Source organism: Narcine bancroftii, chromosome 1, assembly GCF_036971445.1.
Source record: "Narcine bancroftii isolate sNarBan1 chromosome 1, sNarBan1.hap1, whole genome shotgun sequence".
In the NCBI taxonomy this organism is placed as follows: domain Eukaryota; kingdom Metazoa; phylum Chordata; class Chondrichthyes; order Torpediniformes; family Narcinidae; genus Narcine; species Narcine bancroftii.
In genome coordinates, this window is record NC_091469.1 from 445,812,031 (window position 1) to 445,835,434 (window position 23,404).

General features: G+C 40.3%; 1 protein-coding gene across 7 annotated transcripts in view; it reads left to right on the forward strand.

Moving 5' to 3' along the window:
• The window catches only part of LOC138751754 (zinc finger protein 438-like), a 345,388-nt gene that overhangs the window by 287,391 nt on the left and 34,593 nt on the right, over window positions 1–23,404 (forward strand). For 5 of the 7 annotated variants that reach the window (XM_069914467.1, XM_069914471.1, XM_069914470.1 and 2 more), the window contains 2 exons: window positions 4,466–4,573; window positions 14,870–16,922. In XM_069914467.1, the coding sequence (XP_069770568.1) occupies window positions 4,466–4,573; window positions 14,870–16,922 (2,161 nt within the window). The remainder of the gene's footprint in view (window positions 1–4,465; window positions 4,574–14,869; window positions 16,923–23,404) is intronic. The other 2 variants (XM_069914469.1, XM_069914472.1) reach the window with 1 other exon arrangement.

Sequence of the window (23,404 nt, forward strand, 5' to 3'; positions counted from 1 at the left end):
CATCTGCCCAAGAGACCACCAACAGATGTTAACATTGCAGATGGCTTGCAGGATAGTCATTCAGTGATAAAGGGAGAAGAGTTTGTCAGCACAATGTTATTAATCTCTGATAAAAATGTAATGGCTGTCTTGTGCTGGGCTGGAAAGACTTATTTAATCAAGAAAAGAGAGATTTTGTTAAACATTGAAGAACTACTAAATGTAATTAGGATAATGGACTTTTCCTGCTGCATCTTGGGAATTTAATTGGATTTGTATTACTCATAGTTATGAATGGAGACTGGTGTAGCAGCGCTGTCTTTAAGGAATTGAGCTAAATCTTGCATTTTGTTGATTTGATTGTCTTCCATGGTCTATTTTGACGTTGACACGTACAAGCAAACATGTTATAATAATGATAAATAACTGCTATTGTTAGAACCCGTGATATTTCTTATCACTGTTCAAAAAGTAAACTATTATCCTATATTATTTAAAGAAGCAAAGCATAAATAGATTCTGATTAGAAAAATTAGCCAATATTTTATAAATAGTTGATTAACCATCTGAGACTCTCATTTGAATAAAACAATATTTAATTTTATAGATAAAATACTTGTCCTCCATATGTATTATTTGTCTGTATATGTGTTATGTCTGGTTGTGTGTCTGCATGTTTTTCACCAAGGACTGGAGAATACTACTTGTACAATCAGATGACAAACTTGACTTGATTGCAGATCAACAATATTTATAACTCAATCTTTTTAGAAGCTTATTTTCAGAAGAAAATTCATACTTTGTTTTTCGTTAGTAGGGCAGTGGTTAATATTCCATCCTAATATTTAATTAAGATGATGTCATTGGCCTAATGGTCAATTACCTCTGCGATAATTTAATGTGCTTCAGGTTTGAGAGGGGCATAGGAGGAATCAGTATAATCTGGAATTAATCCTATTTTGTGGTGGGTTATTTTTGCTGTAAACCTGCAGATCAATTTTGTGTCTTCTCATTGAGATTAATACAATCTTAGTAACATTTTCTTCAATTTCAAAATACCCAACACTACCTCTTTTTTGATCCCTAACATATGAGCATTCTCCACACTGTTTCCCATCACTGTCCATGCCCTTGGTAAATATCAATGCAAAATACTCATTCAGCACCTTGCCCATTTCCTCTGACTCCAAGCATAATTCCCTTCTTTGCTCTTGAGTGGTCTTATCTTCTTGTCTTTAATCTCACTCACCAAGGAGATTGTTTTTTTTCATACCCTGATTCTCTTTCCTACAGCCTTTATTTTTCTCCAATACTGTGATTGATTGTACTTTCCTGAACCTTACATTTGCCTCTTTTTCTTCCTGACCAAGTTCATGACCTCCCATCATTCACAGTTTTCTTACCATGCCATCCCTTTTCTTCCTTTGCTTAGGAACACGGAGTCTAATTAATCAGTTCTGAAAGAAAGATCACGTTAGTGGTGGGTTGCCTAATAATAGCTGCTCCCAATTAACCCCCCCAGCTCCTGTCTAATTATGTCATAATTTGTCCACCCCCAATTTGGTACTTTTCTACAAGACCCAAGCTTATCCTTGCCCATAATATCTTGAAACTTAAGGAATAATGATCACTATTTCAAAAGATTCCCCCACTGAAACTCTGGTCACCTATCTGGGTGCATTTGGCAATACAAGGTTTAGTTTGTTTCCACCTTCCAGGTTGGCTATCTGCATGCTGGTTCAAGAAACTCTTCTGGATGGACTTAACAAATTCTGCCCCATCCAACCTCTGACACGCCATTATTCAAGAAATTAAAAACTTCCACCCTGTTGCTTTTTCAACTTTCCATAATGTGTTCCTCTCCCTCCCTGTGGCTATTTGGTGTCCTCTGGCCTATTGGAGTGATTACACATTTCTTATTTCTGATCTCTCTACCCACATTGCCTCAGTAGTTGAGCCCACAAATAGGTCCTCTCAGAGTGCAGATGTGACATTCTTCCTAATTAACACTGCTACGACTCTGCTCCTTTTTACTTCTTCTTCCAACCCATCTAAAACTCAAGAAAAAAAAGCTGCAAATCCTGTTCCTCTTACAGCCATGTCTCCATAATGGCTACAACATCATAGTTCCAAGTACCAATCCACACCCTCAGTTCATCTGCCTGTTTGCATTAAAATATACCATTTAGCCCCTCAGTCTCACTGTGACCATTCGCCTGTTCCTTCTTGTCTTTCCTTTCCGGCTTGCTGCCCCTAACACCTGCCATCCCCTCAACTCCTCCACTTGTTGCCTTGCTGCTCAGTAACCAAGCGCAACCCCAACTAGGGAACATCCCATGAAGGTATTAGTGCTCCTCCAGTTCAGTTATAACCCATCCCTTGTGTACAGAACCCATGATCCCTGGAAGAGAGTCCAATTATCCAGATATCTTAATCCCTCCCTCGTGCATCAGCTCCTCCTCAGCTACCTTTTCATCTCTGTTCTGAATGACTAGCCTGTTATCTTGAGACAGTGACTGCTGGTTCTAAACACACCAGCCAGATTATGCATCTATCTAATAAAGCCCTATAAGATTTTGGGTGTTGGGATGATATTTCCTCTCATTCTTTAGTACTCACAAGAGTATATGCTCACACAGCATCAACAGGAAGTAAAAGGAAACCAACGTTTGAGCCCTTTGTAAAGATATGAGGAAAAAGCAGGCAGGAGCCTGAATAAAAAGGTTGGGGGGGGGGAAACAAGATGAGAGGAGAGGAGGGAGGAAAGGATGGGGGAGGAGTACAGGCTAACAGCTAAGTAATTGGTGGATGTGGGTGGGAGGGCAGAAGAGAAAAATGATGAGGTATTATGGGACGGGTAGCACTCTGAATGAAGTGTGAAGGGGATGGGGAACTGATAGAAAGGAGACAGAGGATAGGGAAAGAGAGGGGAACTCAGGGGAGGGATTTAATGGAAACTGGAGAAGTCAATGTCTGGTTGGAGTGTGCCCAGACAGAATATTAGGTGTTGTTTCTCCAATTGCAGTCATTTTCCTTTGACCCTATTGCCACTCATTCAACCTTCCCAGTCTGTATGGTGGCATGGTTGGCGTAGCGGTTAGCACAACGCTGTTACAATACCAGTGATTGAGACCAGGGTTCGTATCCTGTGCTGTCTGTAAGGAGTTAATTCGTTCTCCCTGTTTCTGCATGGGTTTTCTCCAGGGGCTCCAGTTTCTTCCCACCATTCGAGACATACCAGGGATGTAGGTAAATTTGGAGTAAGTTGAGCGCCACAGGCTCACTGGCCAAAATGGCCTGTTACTGTGCTGTTTGTCTAAATTTAAATTTTAAAAAATCTAATTTGAATTTTAAATTTAAAAATTTAAAGTTCTTCCATGATTATTTTAGAACATAGAACAGTATAGCACAGAAACCAGTCTTTTGGCTCACACTGTTTGCACGGACCATGATGTTAAATTAAACAAAATCTTTTCTGTATATGATCCACTTTCCTGCATCCCTGCATATTCACGTGTCGATCTAGATCGGAATGCAGCGCATTCTAGATACCTATCACTCTCCGTGTATTTTTTAAAAATGTTGCCTTTCACATTGCCTTTCAATGTCCTGCCCGTCACTTTTAATGCACACCCTCTACCATTTGCTATTTTTATCCAGAGAAAAAGATTGTGATTTTATTACCTTTGTTGCATGCACCTCTAATTTCATGAATTATTCTATGAACTGTATTAGCTTTTCTGTTTGGGATTCCACCAATTTTTTTTTGTCCCTTTCTGTTTGTTGCATGCATCCAAACTGATTCAAATACTTATTTTTTTCTAAGCTAAGACCCTTCCTCTTAGTGCAGCCATTCTCAACCTTTATTTGGCTTTGGCCCCTTCCGAGGACTCTACTCAAAATATATGGCCCCCCCCCCCTTGTGAAGCATTCAAATTTTTGTTTCTTCTTACTTCTCTCCTGCCAACAACATAATGAGCATAAATAATATATTTGTTATGTGAGATGCAAAGAAAACAAGACTTTTACTTAAATATGCTATAGCCCTCAGGAGCTTCCCATTGACAATGGCTGTCTTAGTGAGTATCCAGCGGCAAGGTGAAGGAATTTTGCTTTTGTTCTTGAAAAGATTTGTATTCCCCTGAAAGATTCTGAGGGAGGGATTAATGGGAAAATTGAATAGGACCACAGTATTATTAATAAAAAGTTAGTATAATTACAGTATAACATTGTAAACCATTGGCTTTAAATTTAAATCAATTAGATATTCACAATGGCAATGCAATAAATATCCACAAATCATGTATTTATATTAAAACGCATTTTGACCTCTGTCCTTCAGCTACTGAAACAGTGGCCTGAATGTTTTCAATTGACTTTGGTGTGGCCCAAAAAAGTTGACGAGGCGTATTCACCATCTTGATATTTAGTGTGACAACCAACTATCCTTGCAGATTGATTTGTGACTAGTTACTTACTGTTGCAGGGCTGCAGTTATTTCATTTACATCCAAATGAGACTCGATTTGGTCAAGTGATAAAAGACAAGAATGCAAGAATAACAGATGTGTCTAACAATGTACATAAGGATAAAGGTAAAAACTACACTACCAATAGTGGTACCAAAGGAAATTATTTAAGCAATACATAATTTTGTTTTCATTCATTCACAGAATCTGGTGTAGTTTGTCAGGCTGGCATTTATTGAATGTATCTCATATACCCAAATTAGATACTCTGGCTTCACCATTTGAAAAAAACACTTAAAGGACAGTCATTGTTCTGGATCTGTGTCACACATCAGCTGAACTGGGTAAATGTTGGCAGATAATGAGCTGTTTGCATATTAAATTGTATGATTTTAACAAAGTTAAAAAATATATATTGGGAAATATCCCTGAATGGACATTATAGGAATTGCTGTCATCATTTTGGCAATTTTAACCCCCACCTGAAACAATATTACAATAGAAATAATTTTATGGCCCTGTCTTTAAGCGGCACAACAGCTTTACTGTATTTTATTATCACTTGCATTGCTAACAAATTAATTTTTCAAAATATATTTTAGTGAGAAATATGAGGGAAAATATATTTCTCTGTAATGGATCAGTATAGGAACAAGATGTCAGAACCATAGAGGCAAAACAAGGAGATCAAAACTCAATCAACATCGGTGCAAATACTTGCCATCATCTGAAGAAAGAAACCATGCAAAAACTCGACGACACTGAAGTTTGAAGATCTAATAAGTCTTTAGAGACAAATGTAATAGAGATTTTTTTGTGAGGTTTTTCAGTTGGTTGTTTTTCCAGACTCTTTTGTGTAGTCTTCCAAAGGCGCTATTTGCCTTGGCGAGTCTGTTGTCTATCTCGTTGTCGATCCTTTCATCCGATGAAATGGTGCAGCCGAGATAGGTAAACTGGTTGACCGTTTTGAGTTTTGTGAGCCCGATGGAAATGTGGGGGGTCTGGTAGTCATGGTGGGAAGCTGGCTGATGGAGGACCTCAGTTTTCTTCAGGCTGACTTCCAGGCCAAACATTTTGGTAGATTCCGCGAAACAGGATGTCAAGCGCTGAAGAGCTGGCTCTGAATGGGCAACTAAAGCGGCATCGTCTGCAAAGAGTAGTTCACGGACAAGTTTCTCTTGTGTCTTGGTGTGAGCTTGCAGGCGCCTCAGATTGAAGAGACTGCCATTCGTGCGGTACCGGATATAAACAGCGTCTTCATTGTTGAGGTCTTTCATGGCTTGTTTCAGCATCATGCTGAAGAAGATTGAAAAGAGGGTTGGTGCGAGAACGCAGCCTTGCTTCACACCATTGTTAATGGAGAAGGGTTCAGAGAGCTCATTGCTGTATCTGACCCGACCTTGTTGGTTTTCGTGCAGTTGGATAACCATGTTGAGGAACTTTGGGGGGCATCCGAGATGCTCTAGTATTTGCCAAAGCCCTTTCCTGCTCATGGTGTCGAAGGCTTTGGTGAGGTCAACAAAGGTGATGTAGAGTCCTTTGTTTTGTTCTCTGCACTTTTTTTGGAGCTGTCTGAGGGCAAAGACCATGTCAGTAGTTCCTCTGTTTGTGCGAAAGCCGCACTGTGATTCTGGGAGAACATTCTCGGCGACACTAGGTATTATTCTATTTAGGAGAATCCTAGTGAAGATTTTGCCTGCAATGGAGAGCAGCGTGATTCCCCTGTAGTTTGAGCAGTCTGATTTCTCGCCTTTGTTTTTGTACAGGGTGATGATGATGGCATCACGAAGGTCCTGAGGCAGCTTTCCTTGGTCCCAGCAGAGCTTGAAAAACTCATGCAGTTTGGCATGCAGAGTTTTGCCACCAGCCTTCCAGACCTCTGGAGGGATTCCATCCATACCTGCTGCTTTGCCACTTTTCAGTTGTTCAATTGCCTTATATATCTCTTCCCGGGTGAGGACCTCATCCAGCTCTAGCCTTAGGGGCTGTTGAGGGAGCTGGAGCAGGGCGGATTCTTGGACTGAGCAGTTGGCACTGAAAAGAGATTGGAAGTGTTCTGACCATCTATTGAGGATGGAGATCTTGTCGCTGAGGAGGACTTTGCCGTCTGAGCTGCGCAGCGGGCTTTGGACTTGGGCTGAGGGGCCGTACACAGCCTTTAGAGCCTCGTAAAAACCCCCGAAGTTGCCAATGTCCGCGCTGAGCTGGGTTCGTTTGGCAAGGCTAGTCCACCACTCATTTTGGATCTCCCGAAGTTTGCGCTGAAGATGGCTGCATGCGCAACGGAAGGCTTGTTTCTTCTCTGGCCAGGACGGCTTTGTAGGGTGAGCATATACAGAGCCGTTGCCATACCCACACTCCTGTTCGGCTCCGAATCATGGGTCCTCTACCGGCATCACCTACGGCTCCTAGAACGCTTCCACCACCGTTGTCTCCGCTCCATCTTCAACATTCATTGGAGCAACTTCATCCCTAACATCGAAGTACTTGAGATGGCAGAGGCCGACAACATCGAATCCACGCTGCTGAAGATCCAACTGCGCTGGGTAGGTGACGTCTCCAGAATGGAGATCGTGTTATATGGCGAGCTCTCCACTGTCCACCGTGTCAGAGGTGCACCAAAGAAGAGGTACAAGGACTGCCTAAAGAAATCTCTTGGTGCCTGCCACATTGACCACCGCCATTGGGCTGATATCGCCACAAACCGTGCATCTTGGGGCCTCACAGTTCGGTGGGCAGCAACCTCCTTTGAAGAAAACCGCAGAGCCCACCTCACTGACAAAAGACAAAGGAGGAAAAACCCAACACCCAACCCCAACCAACCAATTTTCCCCTGCAACCGTGTCTGCCTGTCCCACATCGGACTTGTCAGCCACAAACGAGCCTTCAGCTGACGTGGACATTTACCCCTCCATAAATCTTCGTCTGCGAAGCCAAGCCAAAGAGAGAATAGAGATTTAAAATCTTGTGGCCAAACATTGTAATAGTATCCGGATGATCCCCCATAAAAAATGTTATGAGCCCAGAGGACCCCAAAACCCAGCAGCAACAGATATTCACCAAGATAAGTAGTTACTTAAACAAAAGTTGTTTTTAATTATTTTTAAACATGAAAACGGAATTAAACTTTAACTTATCTCTTTAATGAATCCATATTAACCCCCTTCTAATTCTAAGCGCATGTGTATGTAATGTGTGTGTAAATTTAATAAAAGTTCTTTGGTTCACAGTTCAATCTCACTTCTCCTTCTTCCAAGTTCTCTGGATGCAGGCAATTCTTATACTGTGAACAAAATTTAACATGTATAAAGTTCACCAGGCTTTGGTGCTCAAAAGGTAAATGTTTACCGCTCAGAAAGGTTCTTGTAGGGTTTGCAGAGAGAGAGATTTGTTGTTCCAGGATTTCCACAACTGATGTACCACCATTAGTCACCTCAATGTCTCACTGATGAAACTTGTCCCATCAGGGTTCTCCAGATGGTAACCTCTTTCTTTCAGGCTACCACCACAGAGTTCCTTTCTGTTCCACTTATTCCAAGAGAAACATCAGGCAGATAGCACTTCCAGCCATCCATTGCTCTGGAGCTTTCTGTTTCAACAGGCTTCCTGGCTTGCACTGTTCAGCTGCTTTCAGTGTCACACACACTGGATGAGAGAGCTTGTTTCCTCTCTCTCTCTTCAACTGCCAGGAAGCCCATGTGACTCTCTCACTTGCAAAAACACCTACCTTCTTCAGCAAACAACAGGAGTTATCCTCTCTTGGTCAAGCTGTTGTCTTAGATAAACAAAACTCAGGATTGACCTTTCTGTGAGCACACTGTAGATACTTTTAAACAGCCAGTTTGTCTCCTTTCAACAATGGTCTATTTATTTCATGACTCATTTCAATTAACACCTACTTGTGAAATGTGCATAAAATTCTCCATAGATCCTATAGTGTTACTGAATATGAATTTTTCAGTATTTCAAATAAGATCTGTTTTAAAATGTGTTTTATGTATGTAACCCACTAATCTTACCAAATTCCTCCCAATATTTATCCATTACATACCACTTACCTCTGACAGCATGGTCCAGAGATCAACAGCTCTGTGTGTAAATGAAAACTTTTCACTCAGATCTTCTCCAAGTTGTCATCTTCTCACCTCTTTCCTATTATAGGAAAAAGATTTTGACTTTCTAACTTATCTATGCCTCCATAATATGTTCACTTTAGAGTAAGCAAGGACAACCTAATCAATCTTTTCCCATAACTAAAATTCTCCAATACAGATGACAACCTGGTAAATTTCCTTGGCATTCTCTCCAGCACAAGCACATCTTTCTGCAGTATGCAACCATAACCACTTGTCCCTGAATTCTTCACACTTTCTTGTGTGACATCATTTTCACAAGCCTTTTGAGTTTCTGGATGTATCAGGGTAATTGTATTATCGATGTTTCTTTTTCCTGTTACTTCACAAATCTGGGAAGTTCATCAAACCCTTGGAAAACCATGCTGAATATTTGTTGTTCATTTTTTTGTTCAGAATTTTGTGTCTCAGTTATCACCTTCAGAAGATTATATTTCCATCTAATTATGCTAAGCTAACAGGTCTTTAATTCTCTGGGTCTATATGAGGCCTTTTTTTTCAATCCAGCTATAATGTTAACTATTTGCCAGCTTTATGGGACTACATCTTTTCCCATTGTTTACTAAATGTGTAGTGGCTCTGCCCTCATTTTTAGAATGAATGAATGCAGAATATTCCTTAATAATTTTGTTTCTTTCTTCCTCTTAGGTTTAATTTATATTTAACCTTGTCTCTGTGATTTCTCTCTCGCATTTCTGGTGTTCTTGTACTTGATCTATGCCCCTTCATTTTGCCTTGGCTATTTATCCGTCCATTGTGTTTCATTTTAGTGTGCTTTGTCGATAATTAATTTCATTACCATTCCAGCACTACTTGATAGTTTCCCAATATTATTGCCTGTATGTTTTCTCGATCTCTCTGTTTCCATCTCAAGAGATAAACTCTCGAAAGGCATTTTCTACAGCTCCCACGCTACCTCAACTACACCACTTCATTACCTTATCCCCTTCTCAGACCCATATTCTCCCAGGATGAGTCTGACATGCAAGGTCATCCAAGATATCCCCCTTCTTCAAAATCGTGGCTTCCCCTCTACCACCATCAATTTTCCCCTTACCTGCATATTCTCCATTTCCCGCATATCTGCCCTGCCCCCCTCTGCCCCCACGCGCAACAAGGACAGGATTCCCCTTGTCCTCACTTACCACCCCACTAGCCTCCACATCCCACATATCCTGTGCAATTTCTGCCACCTACAATGCAATCCCACTACCTTTTTTGAATACTTTATTTAAAATTGTAAATGTACAATGTAAACCCCCACCCCAACTCCCATACCCACCCAAATCCCACCCCCAAAGAAAATTGAGATTTAACATAAAAAATAGAGTAAACCACCATGGATCAAAGCAACAACACCACAACGTGCTTCAGGGAATTCAAAATTTTAAACCCATATAGTCCAAGTAGGGGCTCCATACTTAAGAAAAAAAAGATAGTTTTCACATAAATTATACGTTTTTTTTTCCAATGGAATACATGATCTCATTTCCATATGTCACCACTGCAAACCCAAATCAATCTAATTTTTCCAAGTAATAGCTATACATTTCCTTGCTACCGCCATTGCCAACCTTAAAAACGCAATTTGATACTTCGTCAACCTCAAAATCAAACTCAACATTTTAACATTACCTAATAAAAACAATGTTTGGTCCTTTGGTAATTTAATCTTTAAAACTTTCTCTAAAAATTTCTTAAGCCATCTCCAAAACAGTTTAAACTTATCACATTACCAAGTCGAATGTAAAAGAAATAAAACATAAATTTGAAGAACTTAAATTGTATTTCTTTAATTTCTGAGGAGTTAAGTACATTTGATGCAGAAAATTATAATGAATGAACCTATATTGAACATTAATAATCTTAGACGTACTATCCTTACAAAGATCTACAAACAGGTCATTGTAATTCCCAAATCCTCTTCCCATTTCAATCTCAATTTATGAATATCTAACTTAGACATTTCAGAAATAAATTTCTTTTTACCACCTTCCTTAAGTAAAGTTTCAAAACTTGATTGTCTTGGTAATCTCAAAGTATGCCCAAAATATCCAATGGCAACACTTTAACTTGATAATAAGAAAAAAAGTATTATTTGGAATTTCATTTATTTTTCATTCTCTGAAAATAAGTAAAATAACCAGCCTCATAACAATCTTGTACTGTTTTAATTCCTTTATGATTCCATATTTTCATAAACTGATTATTAACATTAAAAGAAAAAAGTTTTTTCTGATATAGAGGTGTTTTGCTGAAAATTTCCCCTGGGTACCTATCCCATCATTTATTTTATTCCATAATTTAATTAAATGTCTCAAAATTGGTGAACCGTTATTAATAATTAATACTTTAGTATTCCATTTATAAATTAATTGCATCATAATGTTCTCACCAATATTAGATAATTAGATATAGTCCATACTAACGAATTATTCAAATCAAACATTCTATTAACAAACCTCAAATTGCGCTGCTTTATAATAATTTTGAAAATTTGGAAGCTGCAAAGAACGAGACAAAAATGGTAATTAAAAATACAATAGGTTTCTAGAACAATTAATGCTATTAGGAAAGGTTCAGAAATTACTTATAATCTCAAGGTATAAATGTAGCTTTTAAGGAGTTTTATAAGAAATTGTATATATCTGTAGTTGAAAATAATGATGCTAAAATTGATGACTTTTTAGCTCAACCTCAGTTACCCTTTCTGAATAATCAAGATCATGAGGAATTGGATTTTCTGTTCACATTTAGAGATATTATAGAAGCACTTAAATCTATGCCGAATGAGAAATGTCCTGGTGAAGATGGATTTATAAAATTAACTGGGATAAAAGTGAGATTTTGCTGTTGGCTGTTGGTGATTATACTCAATGTATGAAAATTGTTCAATTTAAATGGTCAGATCAAATCAAATACTTAGGTATTAAAATTAATTAATAGTTAGATTATTTATATAAACAATTATTTACCTTTATTTAACAAAATTAAAGAGGATTTAAATAGATGGAAAGATTTACCTATAGCATTAATTGTATTAAGATGAATGTTTTCCCTAGAATTCAGTATCTTTTTCAATCTATTCCTTGCAAGGTTCCTTTAATTTTTTTTTTAAAAGATTTAAACTTTATAATAAGGAAGTTCTTGATGAGAAGTAAAATGGCAAGGGTTTCTTTACAAAAATTAACTTGGAAATATGAGCGATCCCACCACCTGACACATCTTTCCCTCTCCTCTCCAACTTTGCAGGGACCACTCCCTCCATGACTTACTCCTTCACATCTAATCACTGCCTTGGAACCTACCTCCTTGACTGCAGGAAATGCAACACTTGCGCCCTATCGTCCTCCCTCACCACCATTTGGGGCCCCAGTCCTTCCAAGTGAAGCAGTACTTCACTGATGAATCTTCATGAGTCATCTACTTGCTCCTTTACTGCCCCTTCTTACCTCCTCCCCCTACCTTTTTATTCATGCACCTGACTGCTTTTTGCTCATCCTAGCAGTCTCTGCATCCAGCATAATCAGTCTTTGCATCCATCACATCACCCTCTGCCATTTCCATCACCTAAGATGTGATCCTACTACCAGACACATTTTCCCCTCTTCGCACTTCACTTGTGAAATGGCAGGGGTTGTCTACTGCATCTGGCGCTCCCAGTGTCGTCTTCTCTACATCAGAGAGACTGGACACAGACTGGGTGATTGCTTCACTGAGCACTTTGCTCCATCTGCTGTAATCACGGGGGATCTCCCAGTGGTAACCCATTTGTGTGTGGTCTCAGGATCTGCCATTCTGAGACCACACACTAATTGGAGAAACAACACCTCATTACACCTGGGCACCCTCGAACCAGATGGCATTTACATTGATCTCCCGTTTTCTTTTTCCCACCCTCTGTCTCTCTCTTTCTCCTATCCCACCATCACCTTTCCTTGACTTCTGCATCCATACCCTTCCCTTGTTCTGTAATCACCTTTCATATCCTCCTATCCATGTCCAATTAACACATTTTTCCCTGATCGCCCGTGCTCCTTCCCCCCCAGCCTTTTTAATCAGATACCTGCCTGCTTTTTGCTTATTTCTTGAAAAGGGCTCAGACTCGAAGTATTGCTTATATATCTATCTCCTATGGTTGCTGCAAGACCTCCAGCATTTTTGTGCTTTTAGTTAAAATTAACTATTTTCTTAGGTATAATCCTTGACTTTATTTGAATATATTGAAACTTGTGTCAATTTTTGGTAAGCATGTGATTAATTATAGGTGATTTGATGATCTGAAAGAAAAGTGGCAGTGAATCCACGATCAGATCAAACACAGCCTTACTGAATGTAGGGAAGCTTCAGCGAGTCAAATGCCTGGAACTTTCCCTTTTTTATTTTTAATATTATTATCCTACCTACCTACCTATATATGACGATCATCATTTGTTAAGATGTTCTGCCTATTATAATTTAAGCATTCATATCTTTTTAATTGTTAAATGCTGAAGCTGCTTTTCTTTTGTTCTGATATTTGCAGGTTCTTGTGACAGACTATGTGCTGCCTTTACATTACTTTCAGGATGTAACATAAGTCAGAATTTATTGTCATGAACAAGTGAGAAAATTTGTTGATTTGCAGCAGTATCACAGTGCAAACATTCATATAAACCACCTTACAACAATCAATAAAAATAGTGCAGGAAAAGCCAAAGTAAGGCAATGTCTTTGGTTCATTCATTATATAAGGAATCTGATTGTATAGGGGAAAAAGCTGTCCCTGTGCCACTGAGTGCTCATCTTTAGGCACCTGCACCTTCCCGATGGTAGCACAGTGAAGAGAGCATGGCCTGGGTAATGGGGGTCTTTGAGGATAGAGGCTGCTTTCTTAAGACACCACCACCTCATGTAGATATCCTCGTAGATGTCCTCGATGGAGTGAAGTCTGGTGCCCAGTTAACAACCCTCTGGAATTCAAGCCTCCATATCAGACAACGATGCAACCATCCAAGAATGGTCTCCACAGTTCACCTGAAGAAGTTTTCGAGAGTCTTTGGTGATGGACTGAATCTCCTCAAACACCTCACAAAGTATAGCCACTAGCGAGCCTTCTTCATGATTCCATCAACTTGGAGGTTCCAGGACAGATTATTGGAGATGTTGACATGCAGGAATTTGAAGTTCTTGACCTCCTCTACTGAGTTCTCAATGAGGATTGGATCATGTTCTCCTGACTTCCTCCTGAAGTCCACAATCCTTGGTTTTGTTAATATTGAGCACAAGGTTGTCGGCATGCCACCATTCAACAAAATGATCGATCTCCTTCCTGTACGTTTCCTCATTGCCGTTTGTGATTCTGCTGGCAAATTTGTATATAGCATTGGAATTGTGCCTGGCCACACCGTCATGGGTGTATAGTGAGGAGAGCAGTGGACTAAGCATCCATTCTTGAGGTGCGCCTATGTTGATATTCAGTAAGAAGGAGACATTGTTTCCAATTCATACTGACTGTGGTCTTCCAATGAGGAAGTCCAGGATCCAGTTGCAGAGGTGGGTGCAAAGGCCCAGAGTTTGTAGCTTCTTGACCAGCACTGAGGGAGTCATGGTGTTGGAGGCTGAGCTGTAGTCTACGAAGAGCAGCTGTATGTATGAATTGCTGTTTTTGAGGTGATCCAGAGCTGAGTGGAGAGCCAACATATTGCGTCTGCTGTGGAGCGATTGTGATTGGCAAATTGCAGTGGGTCACATCTTTGCTTATGTACATGTTAATTCTGGCCATGACCAACCTCTCAAAGCATTTTATCACAGTAAATGTTAGTGCTACTGAGTTGTTGAGGCACTGCTCTTGGGCACCGAGGTGACTGATGCCTTTTTGAAGCAGGTGGGAACCCTCTGACTGGAAGTACATATATATTTAATTTACCATAATTTTTAAGAACATTTCCACCTTGAGGAGCTATTTGTATTGGAGTTCCTAGTTTGTACAGGTCACATCTTTGAATGATATGTTGTCCTGTAGCTTTATGGATTCTTTGACAATTATTGTGATGTTGCTGTGATTATTTCACAATGATTATATTTAATTTTGTGCATCATGTTAATTTATTTTCATTTTTAAGCAGCACAGAAGCAGGAGAACAAATCACTGCAGCTCATAAAAAAAATGCATTGCTCTCGGATGGAGGTGACACATTCTGGAGCCATAGTCTTCCCTCCATACAGTTATTTTGTGCAGTGGCATTTATCTTAAAAGAATTAGTTAGAGTTACTTAAATAACTCAATTTGTCATTCATTTTTCAACAGATGCACAAGGATCTTCATCAAGTATGGCTGGGCAGAAGAGGACTTTGCAGACGAAGGGTCATTTCAGGACCATTGCTCCAAAGGTTAATCCAGTAGTGGCACTTGCTTCTTCTGTTCTACCTCCATCTACTACCATCAGTGGAATTTCTTCTGGATCAAACTCCTCATCAGATATTCAAGCAAATAAATTTTCAGCTAAGCCTATCCTCATGCCTGCTCGGAGCTATGCGCTGATGCCTGTTGCTGGAAAAGAGGGAACGTACTCGCTTGTAGTCCTACCACATGTTGCTACAGCTCCCTCACAAGCATCTTTAAAGGTTGACAAGACAAACATAACCTGTGCTGGTCAGCCTCATGTTTCTAAAGCAGGTCGATCTTCAGCAGTAACCATTGGAAAGGCGACACCTCAGGCTGCCACCATTGAGAAGTTACCAATACCACGATATCAGTCCGTGTGGGCCAAACCATCAGTGAAGCAACGTGGAGCCTCAAAACTAGCAGTGGTAAAGCCAAGTAATCTTCATTGTCCGTTAAGATCGACATCACTGCAGGTTCATCCAACTGCAATGCCTGGGTATTCACAACTTCGTCCAAGTGTTGCAGCACCTAAAACAGGATTGTTGGTTGAAGGTGACAAAGTAGCATTTGCAACACCTGATCCCATAGCCTCTACATTACCCCGAGATGCTGATGTGATATTTGGGCATTCATCCATGTCCAAACCAGGCAAATTGAAAGCAAGTGATATCAGCCAACCAGTATCCTTTACTGTTTCAAATGATTCCATGAAATCCAACCCAGATGTGCTGCCAGCAGCATGCAGTCTTTCATCTTGGTCTAGTCTCCAACCTGACCAACCATCCCCACTGGTCTCAAAGCAAAATCAACCTGCTGGTTCTTTGCCAGTAATGCAGTTTGGAAATTCTGTTCAGTTTATTGCCCCTACATCTGCTCCAAAAGGAAAAGTTCCCATTTTACCTTACCCACAAGTGAAACACACCATCTTTCTTAATCCCAAGCAAAATCAAGCTCCTGTCCCACCTTCTACTCAATTCACATCCAGAATTACCATAGCAAATTCAGAAAATGATCAGTCTACTGATGTGCCCAAAAATATTTGTGTGGTTTCTGATTTTCAAAGGGTGGGTGCTCAGAAGCCATACAGGCAGCTGACATTGACACCAGCTGAAAGAGTTAGCCCACAGGCGTCAAAAAAAGTGATCATAACTAGACTAAAGAGACCAGACAGCAATATTCTGAAACATTCATTAGTAAGGAAAAGGAAAGTTATGGATAATGTGGCCATTTGTAAAACAAAAAGGTTTCAGACCTGTGAACTGCCCAAGAAGCAGGAAGAGCAGGAGAAGGCAATGTTTGATTCTTCTCGAGAATGTGGCACTTTCAAAGTGAAGGAAGAAAATGTAAAAATAATGACAAATCAAAATTCAGCCAAAACAGCAGCTGTGCTGAAAAAGTTCTGTAACATCATGCCAAAACCTATGACTGTTATGCAAGCTGTAGCCCCACTGGCATTCTCGGGAGGAATTGTTGCTGTCCAGAACCATGACAGTTTAAAATCAGGGACTGTACAAAGTAATGCAACAATGAGCCGGACTGGTAATTTTTTGCAGGCTTCCAACCCATCCACTCACTACAGAAACATAACTGAACAATTGAATGAGCAAGCTTATAAATGCACTATTTGTAATCGGGGGTTTCAATTTAAACATCATCTTCAAGATCATTTGAATAGTCACTCCAAGAGCAGGCCTTACTGCTGTCGCATTTGCCACAAGGCCTACAGTCACTCAGGCAGCCTGAGCACTCATACAAAACGATGTCACGGTGATATACGTCGGAAGAAGCTCATGTGCTGCGAGTTTTGCACAAAACTTTTTGGAAATATTGGAGTTTACTTTTTTCATCTGAAGGAAATCCACAAAGTCTTAATCAGTGATGGGCATTCCAGCAGTTTTCAAATGCAGAATAAGAACAACCCATGTGAAGAGACCAACCAGTTGGAATCCATACATTGCTTGTCTCCATCAGACAGGTAATGTAGAGATCAAAGTGTGTTTTTGTGACAGAATTGTGATCTTGGGCATATCAATATTTAGGGGATACTGAGGAAGGCAACAAGTGTATTCTTTTCTATTACAGGTATGCACCACTTAACATCCACAATACGTTCTGTGAAATTGTACATCATGCAATGTGGACGTTGTGTGAACACCATATATACTGAGCAAAGCTGTATGGGATACTGTAGTGTACCTGTAAACTTTTTACTGTATTTGTAAGTAGGGATCAATGTGGGGACCGACATGGGGGTGTGGGGAGAGAGCGGGGCTGCAGGATTAGTTGGGACTGATATAGAGCTAGCTTTCACTTTCTCTAAATTGCTGCGGTAACTGAATAATTATGGAACCACGGACACGAATGCGGTCAGATGTTGCCTGAACGGACATTAAGTGGCGCATACCTGCATTTACGGCAATGTACTTGTGTTAAGGTAAACATGCATTCTTGGAAAGATCAACAGCTATTTCAAGGCGTGTTTCATTCAGTGATTACTTTGCTAAAACACAGGTTTATACCGGATGTTTGTGATGGCAAATCAAAACTTTTCCCATTACCATAGTCCCCTCTTTTTCTTTGAATCAAATATTTATCTGTTTTCTCAGACATTTCAATAATTTTCATCTCAAACAAGGCGTGCACAATGTTGGAAAGCCTGCAATGTCCTTGGCAAAGAAGTTTTCTCTTTATTCACAGAGAATTTTAAATTGATAATTTCTCATTAATAGAGTCTCCTAATGAGTTTCCCATGATCTTCACCTGCATCATCTTGCCAATTTTCTTTCGGCCTTTCGCTCTTTTCTTCCTCCAGATAATCCAACCAGACAAGGATAGATTGTCTTTTGATTTCTGATTTGTGCTGAGTGTTTGAAAGCACTTCTTGGGCTGTCCCTCATGATCAATGATTAGTGCTGAACAACATCCAGAACCATTCTCACGCCAGCATACTAAGCTAAGAAGGAAAACTTTAGTAGTTTCCCTGAAAATTAAAAAGAAGTATACAAGATGGTATTGAGGACCTAGAAACTAAATAAGGAAAGGTCAGAGAAATCCTGTATAACCAATAGGAGTTCTGCAGCATCTTATAAACTACATTCCCACTGCTGCCAGACACCTCCTCAGGAAGAGTCTGCAGTTCCCTTATCAGCCTGATTAACCCCTCTGCTAAACTGAAGTCAAAGCAAGACATTGCTGATTATAGAATTGCAAACATGAATATATTTGAACAAGAGTGCTAATTTCAAATTTTTGTTCAGGCACCTGCCAACATTTTTCCAGGGATTAATGAAGGTATGCATCTTAATCTTTACAATATCAAGAAACTGCTGAGTTTCTCCAGTATTGTGTTTTTGTTCAAACTCTCCACCGTTTCTGCCTTACCACCATTGGAAACGAGCAGGTACGTCCTCCACCCTGTTTCCTAAAGCCAGTGACCAAATCCTTCATTCTGCTGATTCTGAGGAAGACATTGTCCTGTCACCGTGCCTCCAGACTCTATCTCTGCTAACTACATTGGGGGTGTCTCCTGAGCTCATAATGAGCTGATCAACTGTATCCACCTTGCTGCCAACTTTCACACCAACCTCAAATTCACTTGGTGCATATTTAGCAACATTCTCCCCTTTCTCGATCACTCTCTCCATCTCGGGAGACAAATTCTCTACAGATATTTTCTCTAAACCTACCGACTCCCAAGGTTTCCTCAACTGAGCCTCTTCACATCCTTCCCCCTGTTAAGATTCTATTCCTTTCTCTCAATTCCTCTGCCTCTGTCATGTCTTCTCCCAGGATGAGGTCCTCCATTCCAAAACATCCAAGATGATTTTCTTCCTTAAAACATGTGGCTTCCCCTCTACTGCCATTGACTAAGCCCTTACCGCATCTCTATTTCCCACTCTTCTGCCCTGGCCCCCTCCGCTCCCTCATCCTCACTTTCCACTTCATCGGCCTCTGCATCCAACATATTATCCTCCACAGTTTCCGCTACCTACAACATGATCCAACCACTAGACTGATCTTGCCCTTTCAACCCCCCTTCACTTTCTGCAGAGGCAACTCCCTCCAGAACTCCCTCGTCCACTCATCCCTTCTCACTAATCACCCTTCGGTTCTTGCCGACGTGACTGCAAGAAATTCTACATCTGCACCCACACCACAATTTGGAGCCACAAACAGTCCTCCTAATGGAAACAACATGTAATTTGTGAATCTGCAGGGGTCTTCTACTGCCTCCTCTGCATCTGGATACTGGACTTAGACTTGGGAGATCATTTCGTTGAGCACCTCTTCTCTGCTGCATTAACAGAGACCTATCAGTTGCAACTATTTTGATTCCACACACTATTCCCACACCAACTTGTTTATCCATGGGCTCATGTACTGCTAAATCACTTCCCACAAATTGGAGGAACAAGCCTAAAATTGCATCTAGGCACCCTCCAACCAGATGACACTAACATTGACTTCTCCAGCTTCAGATAACCTTTTCTCTCTCTCTCTCTCTCTCTCTCTCTCTCTCTCTCTCTCTCTCTCTCTCTCTCTCTCTCCCTTTACCCAGCTATTCACCTTCTTCCCTCTCCATTCAGAGCGCTACTCCCTCCCCATCACTTCTCAGCTTTTGTCTCTCTTATCATACCATCCATATCCACCTATCACTGCTTACCTATTAGCTGGACTCCTCCCCTGCCCCTTCCTCCCTCCTCTCCTCCTCACCTTTTATTCATATGCCTGCCTGCTTTTTACTCACATCATGACCAAGGGCTCAGGCTCAAAATGTTGGTGCCCTTTAGTTCCTATGGATGTTGTGTGACTGACTGAATTTCTCCAGCATTTTTGTGTATTGCTCTTCAACCTCAGCATCTGCTGATTTTCATATTTGCTCTATCTCCTTCTCATCATCAGAAAGACTGAGGGGTACATTGTTCCTTGAAAGTAGCAAAGCAGACAGACAAAGTTATGAAGAAGGTGTTTGGCATGTTTGCCTTCATTGACCAGGGTATTAAGTATAAGAGCTGAGATATCACGTTCCACTTGGTGTATTGTGTTCAGTTCTGGTCACCGAGCTATTGGAAGGATGTCATAGAGCATGAAAAGATTCAAAAGAGGTTTGCTGGGACTGGGTGGTTGAGTTTTAAGGAGGCAATGGATAGCCTGGGACATTTTTCCTTGGTGCATAGGAGGGGTAACTCTGTAGAGATAAATAAAATCATGAGGTACATAGATTAGGTGAATGATCACTGACTTTTTTCCAAGGGAGTGGGAGTCTAAAATGAAGAGTATATATCAAGATTCAAGATCAAATTACCATTTATTGATCTGCACACAAAAATACATAAAACTTATTTTTCTTTATCTAAGATCCAAAGGGAAAGATTTAAAGCAGTGGTTCTCAACCTTTTTCTTTCCACTCACATACTACTTTAAGTAAATCCCTATGCCATCGGTGCTCTGTGATTAGTAAGGGATTGTTTAAGGTGGTATGTGGGTGGAAAGAGAAGGTTGAGAATTACTGCTCTAGACCCAATTGTTACTGAAATATTTTGCTTGAGAAAAATTGTCATTGGTCCATTTCCTTTGGGGTTATGAAACCGTGCACATAACAAGTCAATGAGGTACGATTAAAACAGAGGTTTTCAACTTTTTTCTTTCCACTCATATATCACCTTAAGCAATCCCTTACTAATCACAGAGCACCTATGGCACAGGGAACTTAAAGTGGTATGTGAGAGAAAAGAAAAAGGTTGAGAACCACTGATTTAAAAGGAATTTTAGGAAGTGCTGGAGACGAGTACAATTACCATGTTTAAAAGCAATACAGACAGGTACATGGGTAGGAAATTTATAGAGATTTGTGCCAAAAGCAGACAGATGGGGCTGGATCAGGTAGACACCTTGATTTCCATGGATGTTTCCGTGCTCTATAGCTGTGAATGCATGGGTACGAGGTTCCAAGTGAATTAAAAGGGAAAGTGAGACACGTTATCTGGTGAGCCAGATGCCAAATCTTGAGGACTTCTGAACAGTCGGATAGCAGTTTATTGGTACTTTACCTTATTTCCCATTGCACCCTGACATCTGAAAGGAGGTATTTCCCCTATATTTCTGATTCATTTTCTAACTAAAAGTAAAGTTCAATACACTAATGATACCACCAAGACTGGGTGACACCTTGAATCTTTCTTGGTGGGAGTTTGCAACAAGTTACATTTGTAATTCAGAAGTAGAAGGATGGTGGTTGAGTTTTACTTTGAGCTTCACTGATTCCATTGATAAAATTCAATGATAACTGAAATAGTTTTTTATGACTTCTTTGCTACTGCTGTTATCTAGAATGGTATCTAAAATGAATTAAAAGTGCGTTAGGTTATAAAACAGTAATATCCAGTGGTTCAGATTAATTTTGAAAAGCTGCACTTCAGAGATATGGCTTTTTTTTGATGGGGTGAAAGTCCACATTGCTCTTGTTAAAAGGCTACTGTCCTGTTTGAGGAAATCTGTATGTTTGGGCTTAGAGCTGTAAATATATGGTGTAGCAGATTACTCCACATAGTGTGATATTGATTCTGAGCATATCAATAGGCACTGGACCAAAGAGAGGTCATCAAATGAGGAGAGAGATTAATTAAGGATAAAAACCCAGTAGAAAATAGATGTCATTTGGGACAGCCCTTGCCCTGCTTTTAGAGCAGTGGTTCTCAACCTTTTTCTTTGCACTCACATATTACTTTAAATAATCCCTATGTCATAAGGGCTCTATGATTAGTAAGGATTGCTTCAGGTGGTATGTGAGTGGGAAGGGAAGGTTAAGAATCACTGCTCTAGACTCAATTGTTACTGAAATATTTTGCTTGAGAAAAATTGTCATTGGCCCATTTCCTTTGGAGCTATGAAACTGCACATAATGAGTCAATGGGGTACGATTAAAACTATGGTTTTCAAACCTTTTTCTTTCCACCCACACACCACCTTAAGCAAACCCTTACTAATCACAGAGCACCTATGGCATAGGAAATACTTAAAGTGGTACGAAAGTGGAAAGAAAAAGAATGAGAACCACTGGTTTAGAGTTTGGAGAAATAGTAGTTAAAGGAGACATATGGCGGCTGAAGCAGTAGGCCTTTTTATGGTGCAACTCCGCCTTGAAGGCAGCTCAACGAAAAGAAAATAGGTTGAATTTATTTTTTTATGGAGAAGGCCTATAAGGCTTATCCAGCATTGTTTTCTTACTGAGCAGCGTCGGGAGCCATGTTTCGGAGCTGAGGGAGGCGTGGCGAGTGGTGTAGTCCATACACACTGAGAAGGGAAAGCATCTTATACCCGAAATGGTGACCTAAGAGTAGGAAGTGCGCTGGTGGAGATCTGTTCAAGCCTTTTTAGGACTCAGGCAGATCTCCTGCGCAACGTAATTAGGTATATTACAGGATACGGGATTTTAAAAATCCTGCTCATGGATCACGGGCTGACGACTTCATTGCGATGCCATCCCCTTGCCCCTTTGCTGCTGGTTTCGTGGCATTGCCTTCATGGAGGAGGTGGAGAGAGTCGCTTTTCCTCTGAGTCTATACCCTGCCTTTACATTCCTTTTTTACTGTAAAAAGGCTGAGTAAGAATAAATGCCACACTTGTTATCAGATCATGCAAATAGTCTAATGAATAAAGGAAGCAACACAGCTCATGTCGGATATACCATCAATGGATCTTGAAAACAGTAACAAGAATCTTGCATTCAGTTTGTGATTAAAAGTATGTGACTGTATATAGCGACCCAGCTTTAAATCTAGCACTGTCTGTAAGGAGCTTGTACATTCTCCCGTGTCCACGTGGATTTCCTCCAGCTGTTTTGATGCCCTCCCACGTTTGAAAAGGTGAGGCTAATTGGTCACATGGGTGTATTTGGGAGACATGAGCCAGAATGGCCTCGTTCTATGTTGTATCTCTGAACTAAATTAAAATAACATTGTATAATGTACATATGCACCAAAATTCTTATTTGCTGCAGCTGAATCATTTCTTGAAAGTATAAATTATTATAGTAAACTAAAAGAATTAAATTAAGAGATGATAAGTACATAAGATAGATATAAATATTCACATTAAAGCTCGGGCAAAAAAAAGTGACTTGCAATAATGCAGATGGTCCTTTTGTGGTATTGGAGCAGTCCATGATTAGTGGACCAAGCAAGGGGAGCTTCAAGAGTCTGATAGCGGTTTGAAAGAAACTGCTCTTGAACTCAGCAGTGCTGGTTTTCAGGCTTCTGACCTTCTGCCCAAAGGTAGCAGTGAGACGAGGAGGTGACTAGGGTCCTTTACGATGTTAGCTGTCTTTTTGAGACAGCACTTCATACAGATTTCTGCAATGGATGGGAGGTCAGAGCCTGTGAAAGAGCTCTCTATGTTTACTTTGTTTCTGCAGCCTTTTGTCATCCTAGACAGTTGAATTCCCAAACCAGACTGTGA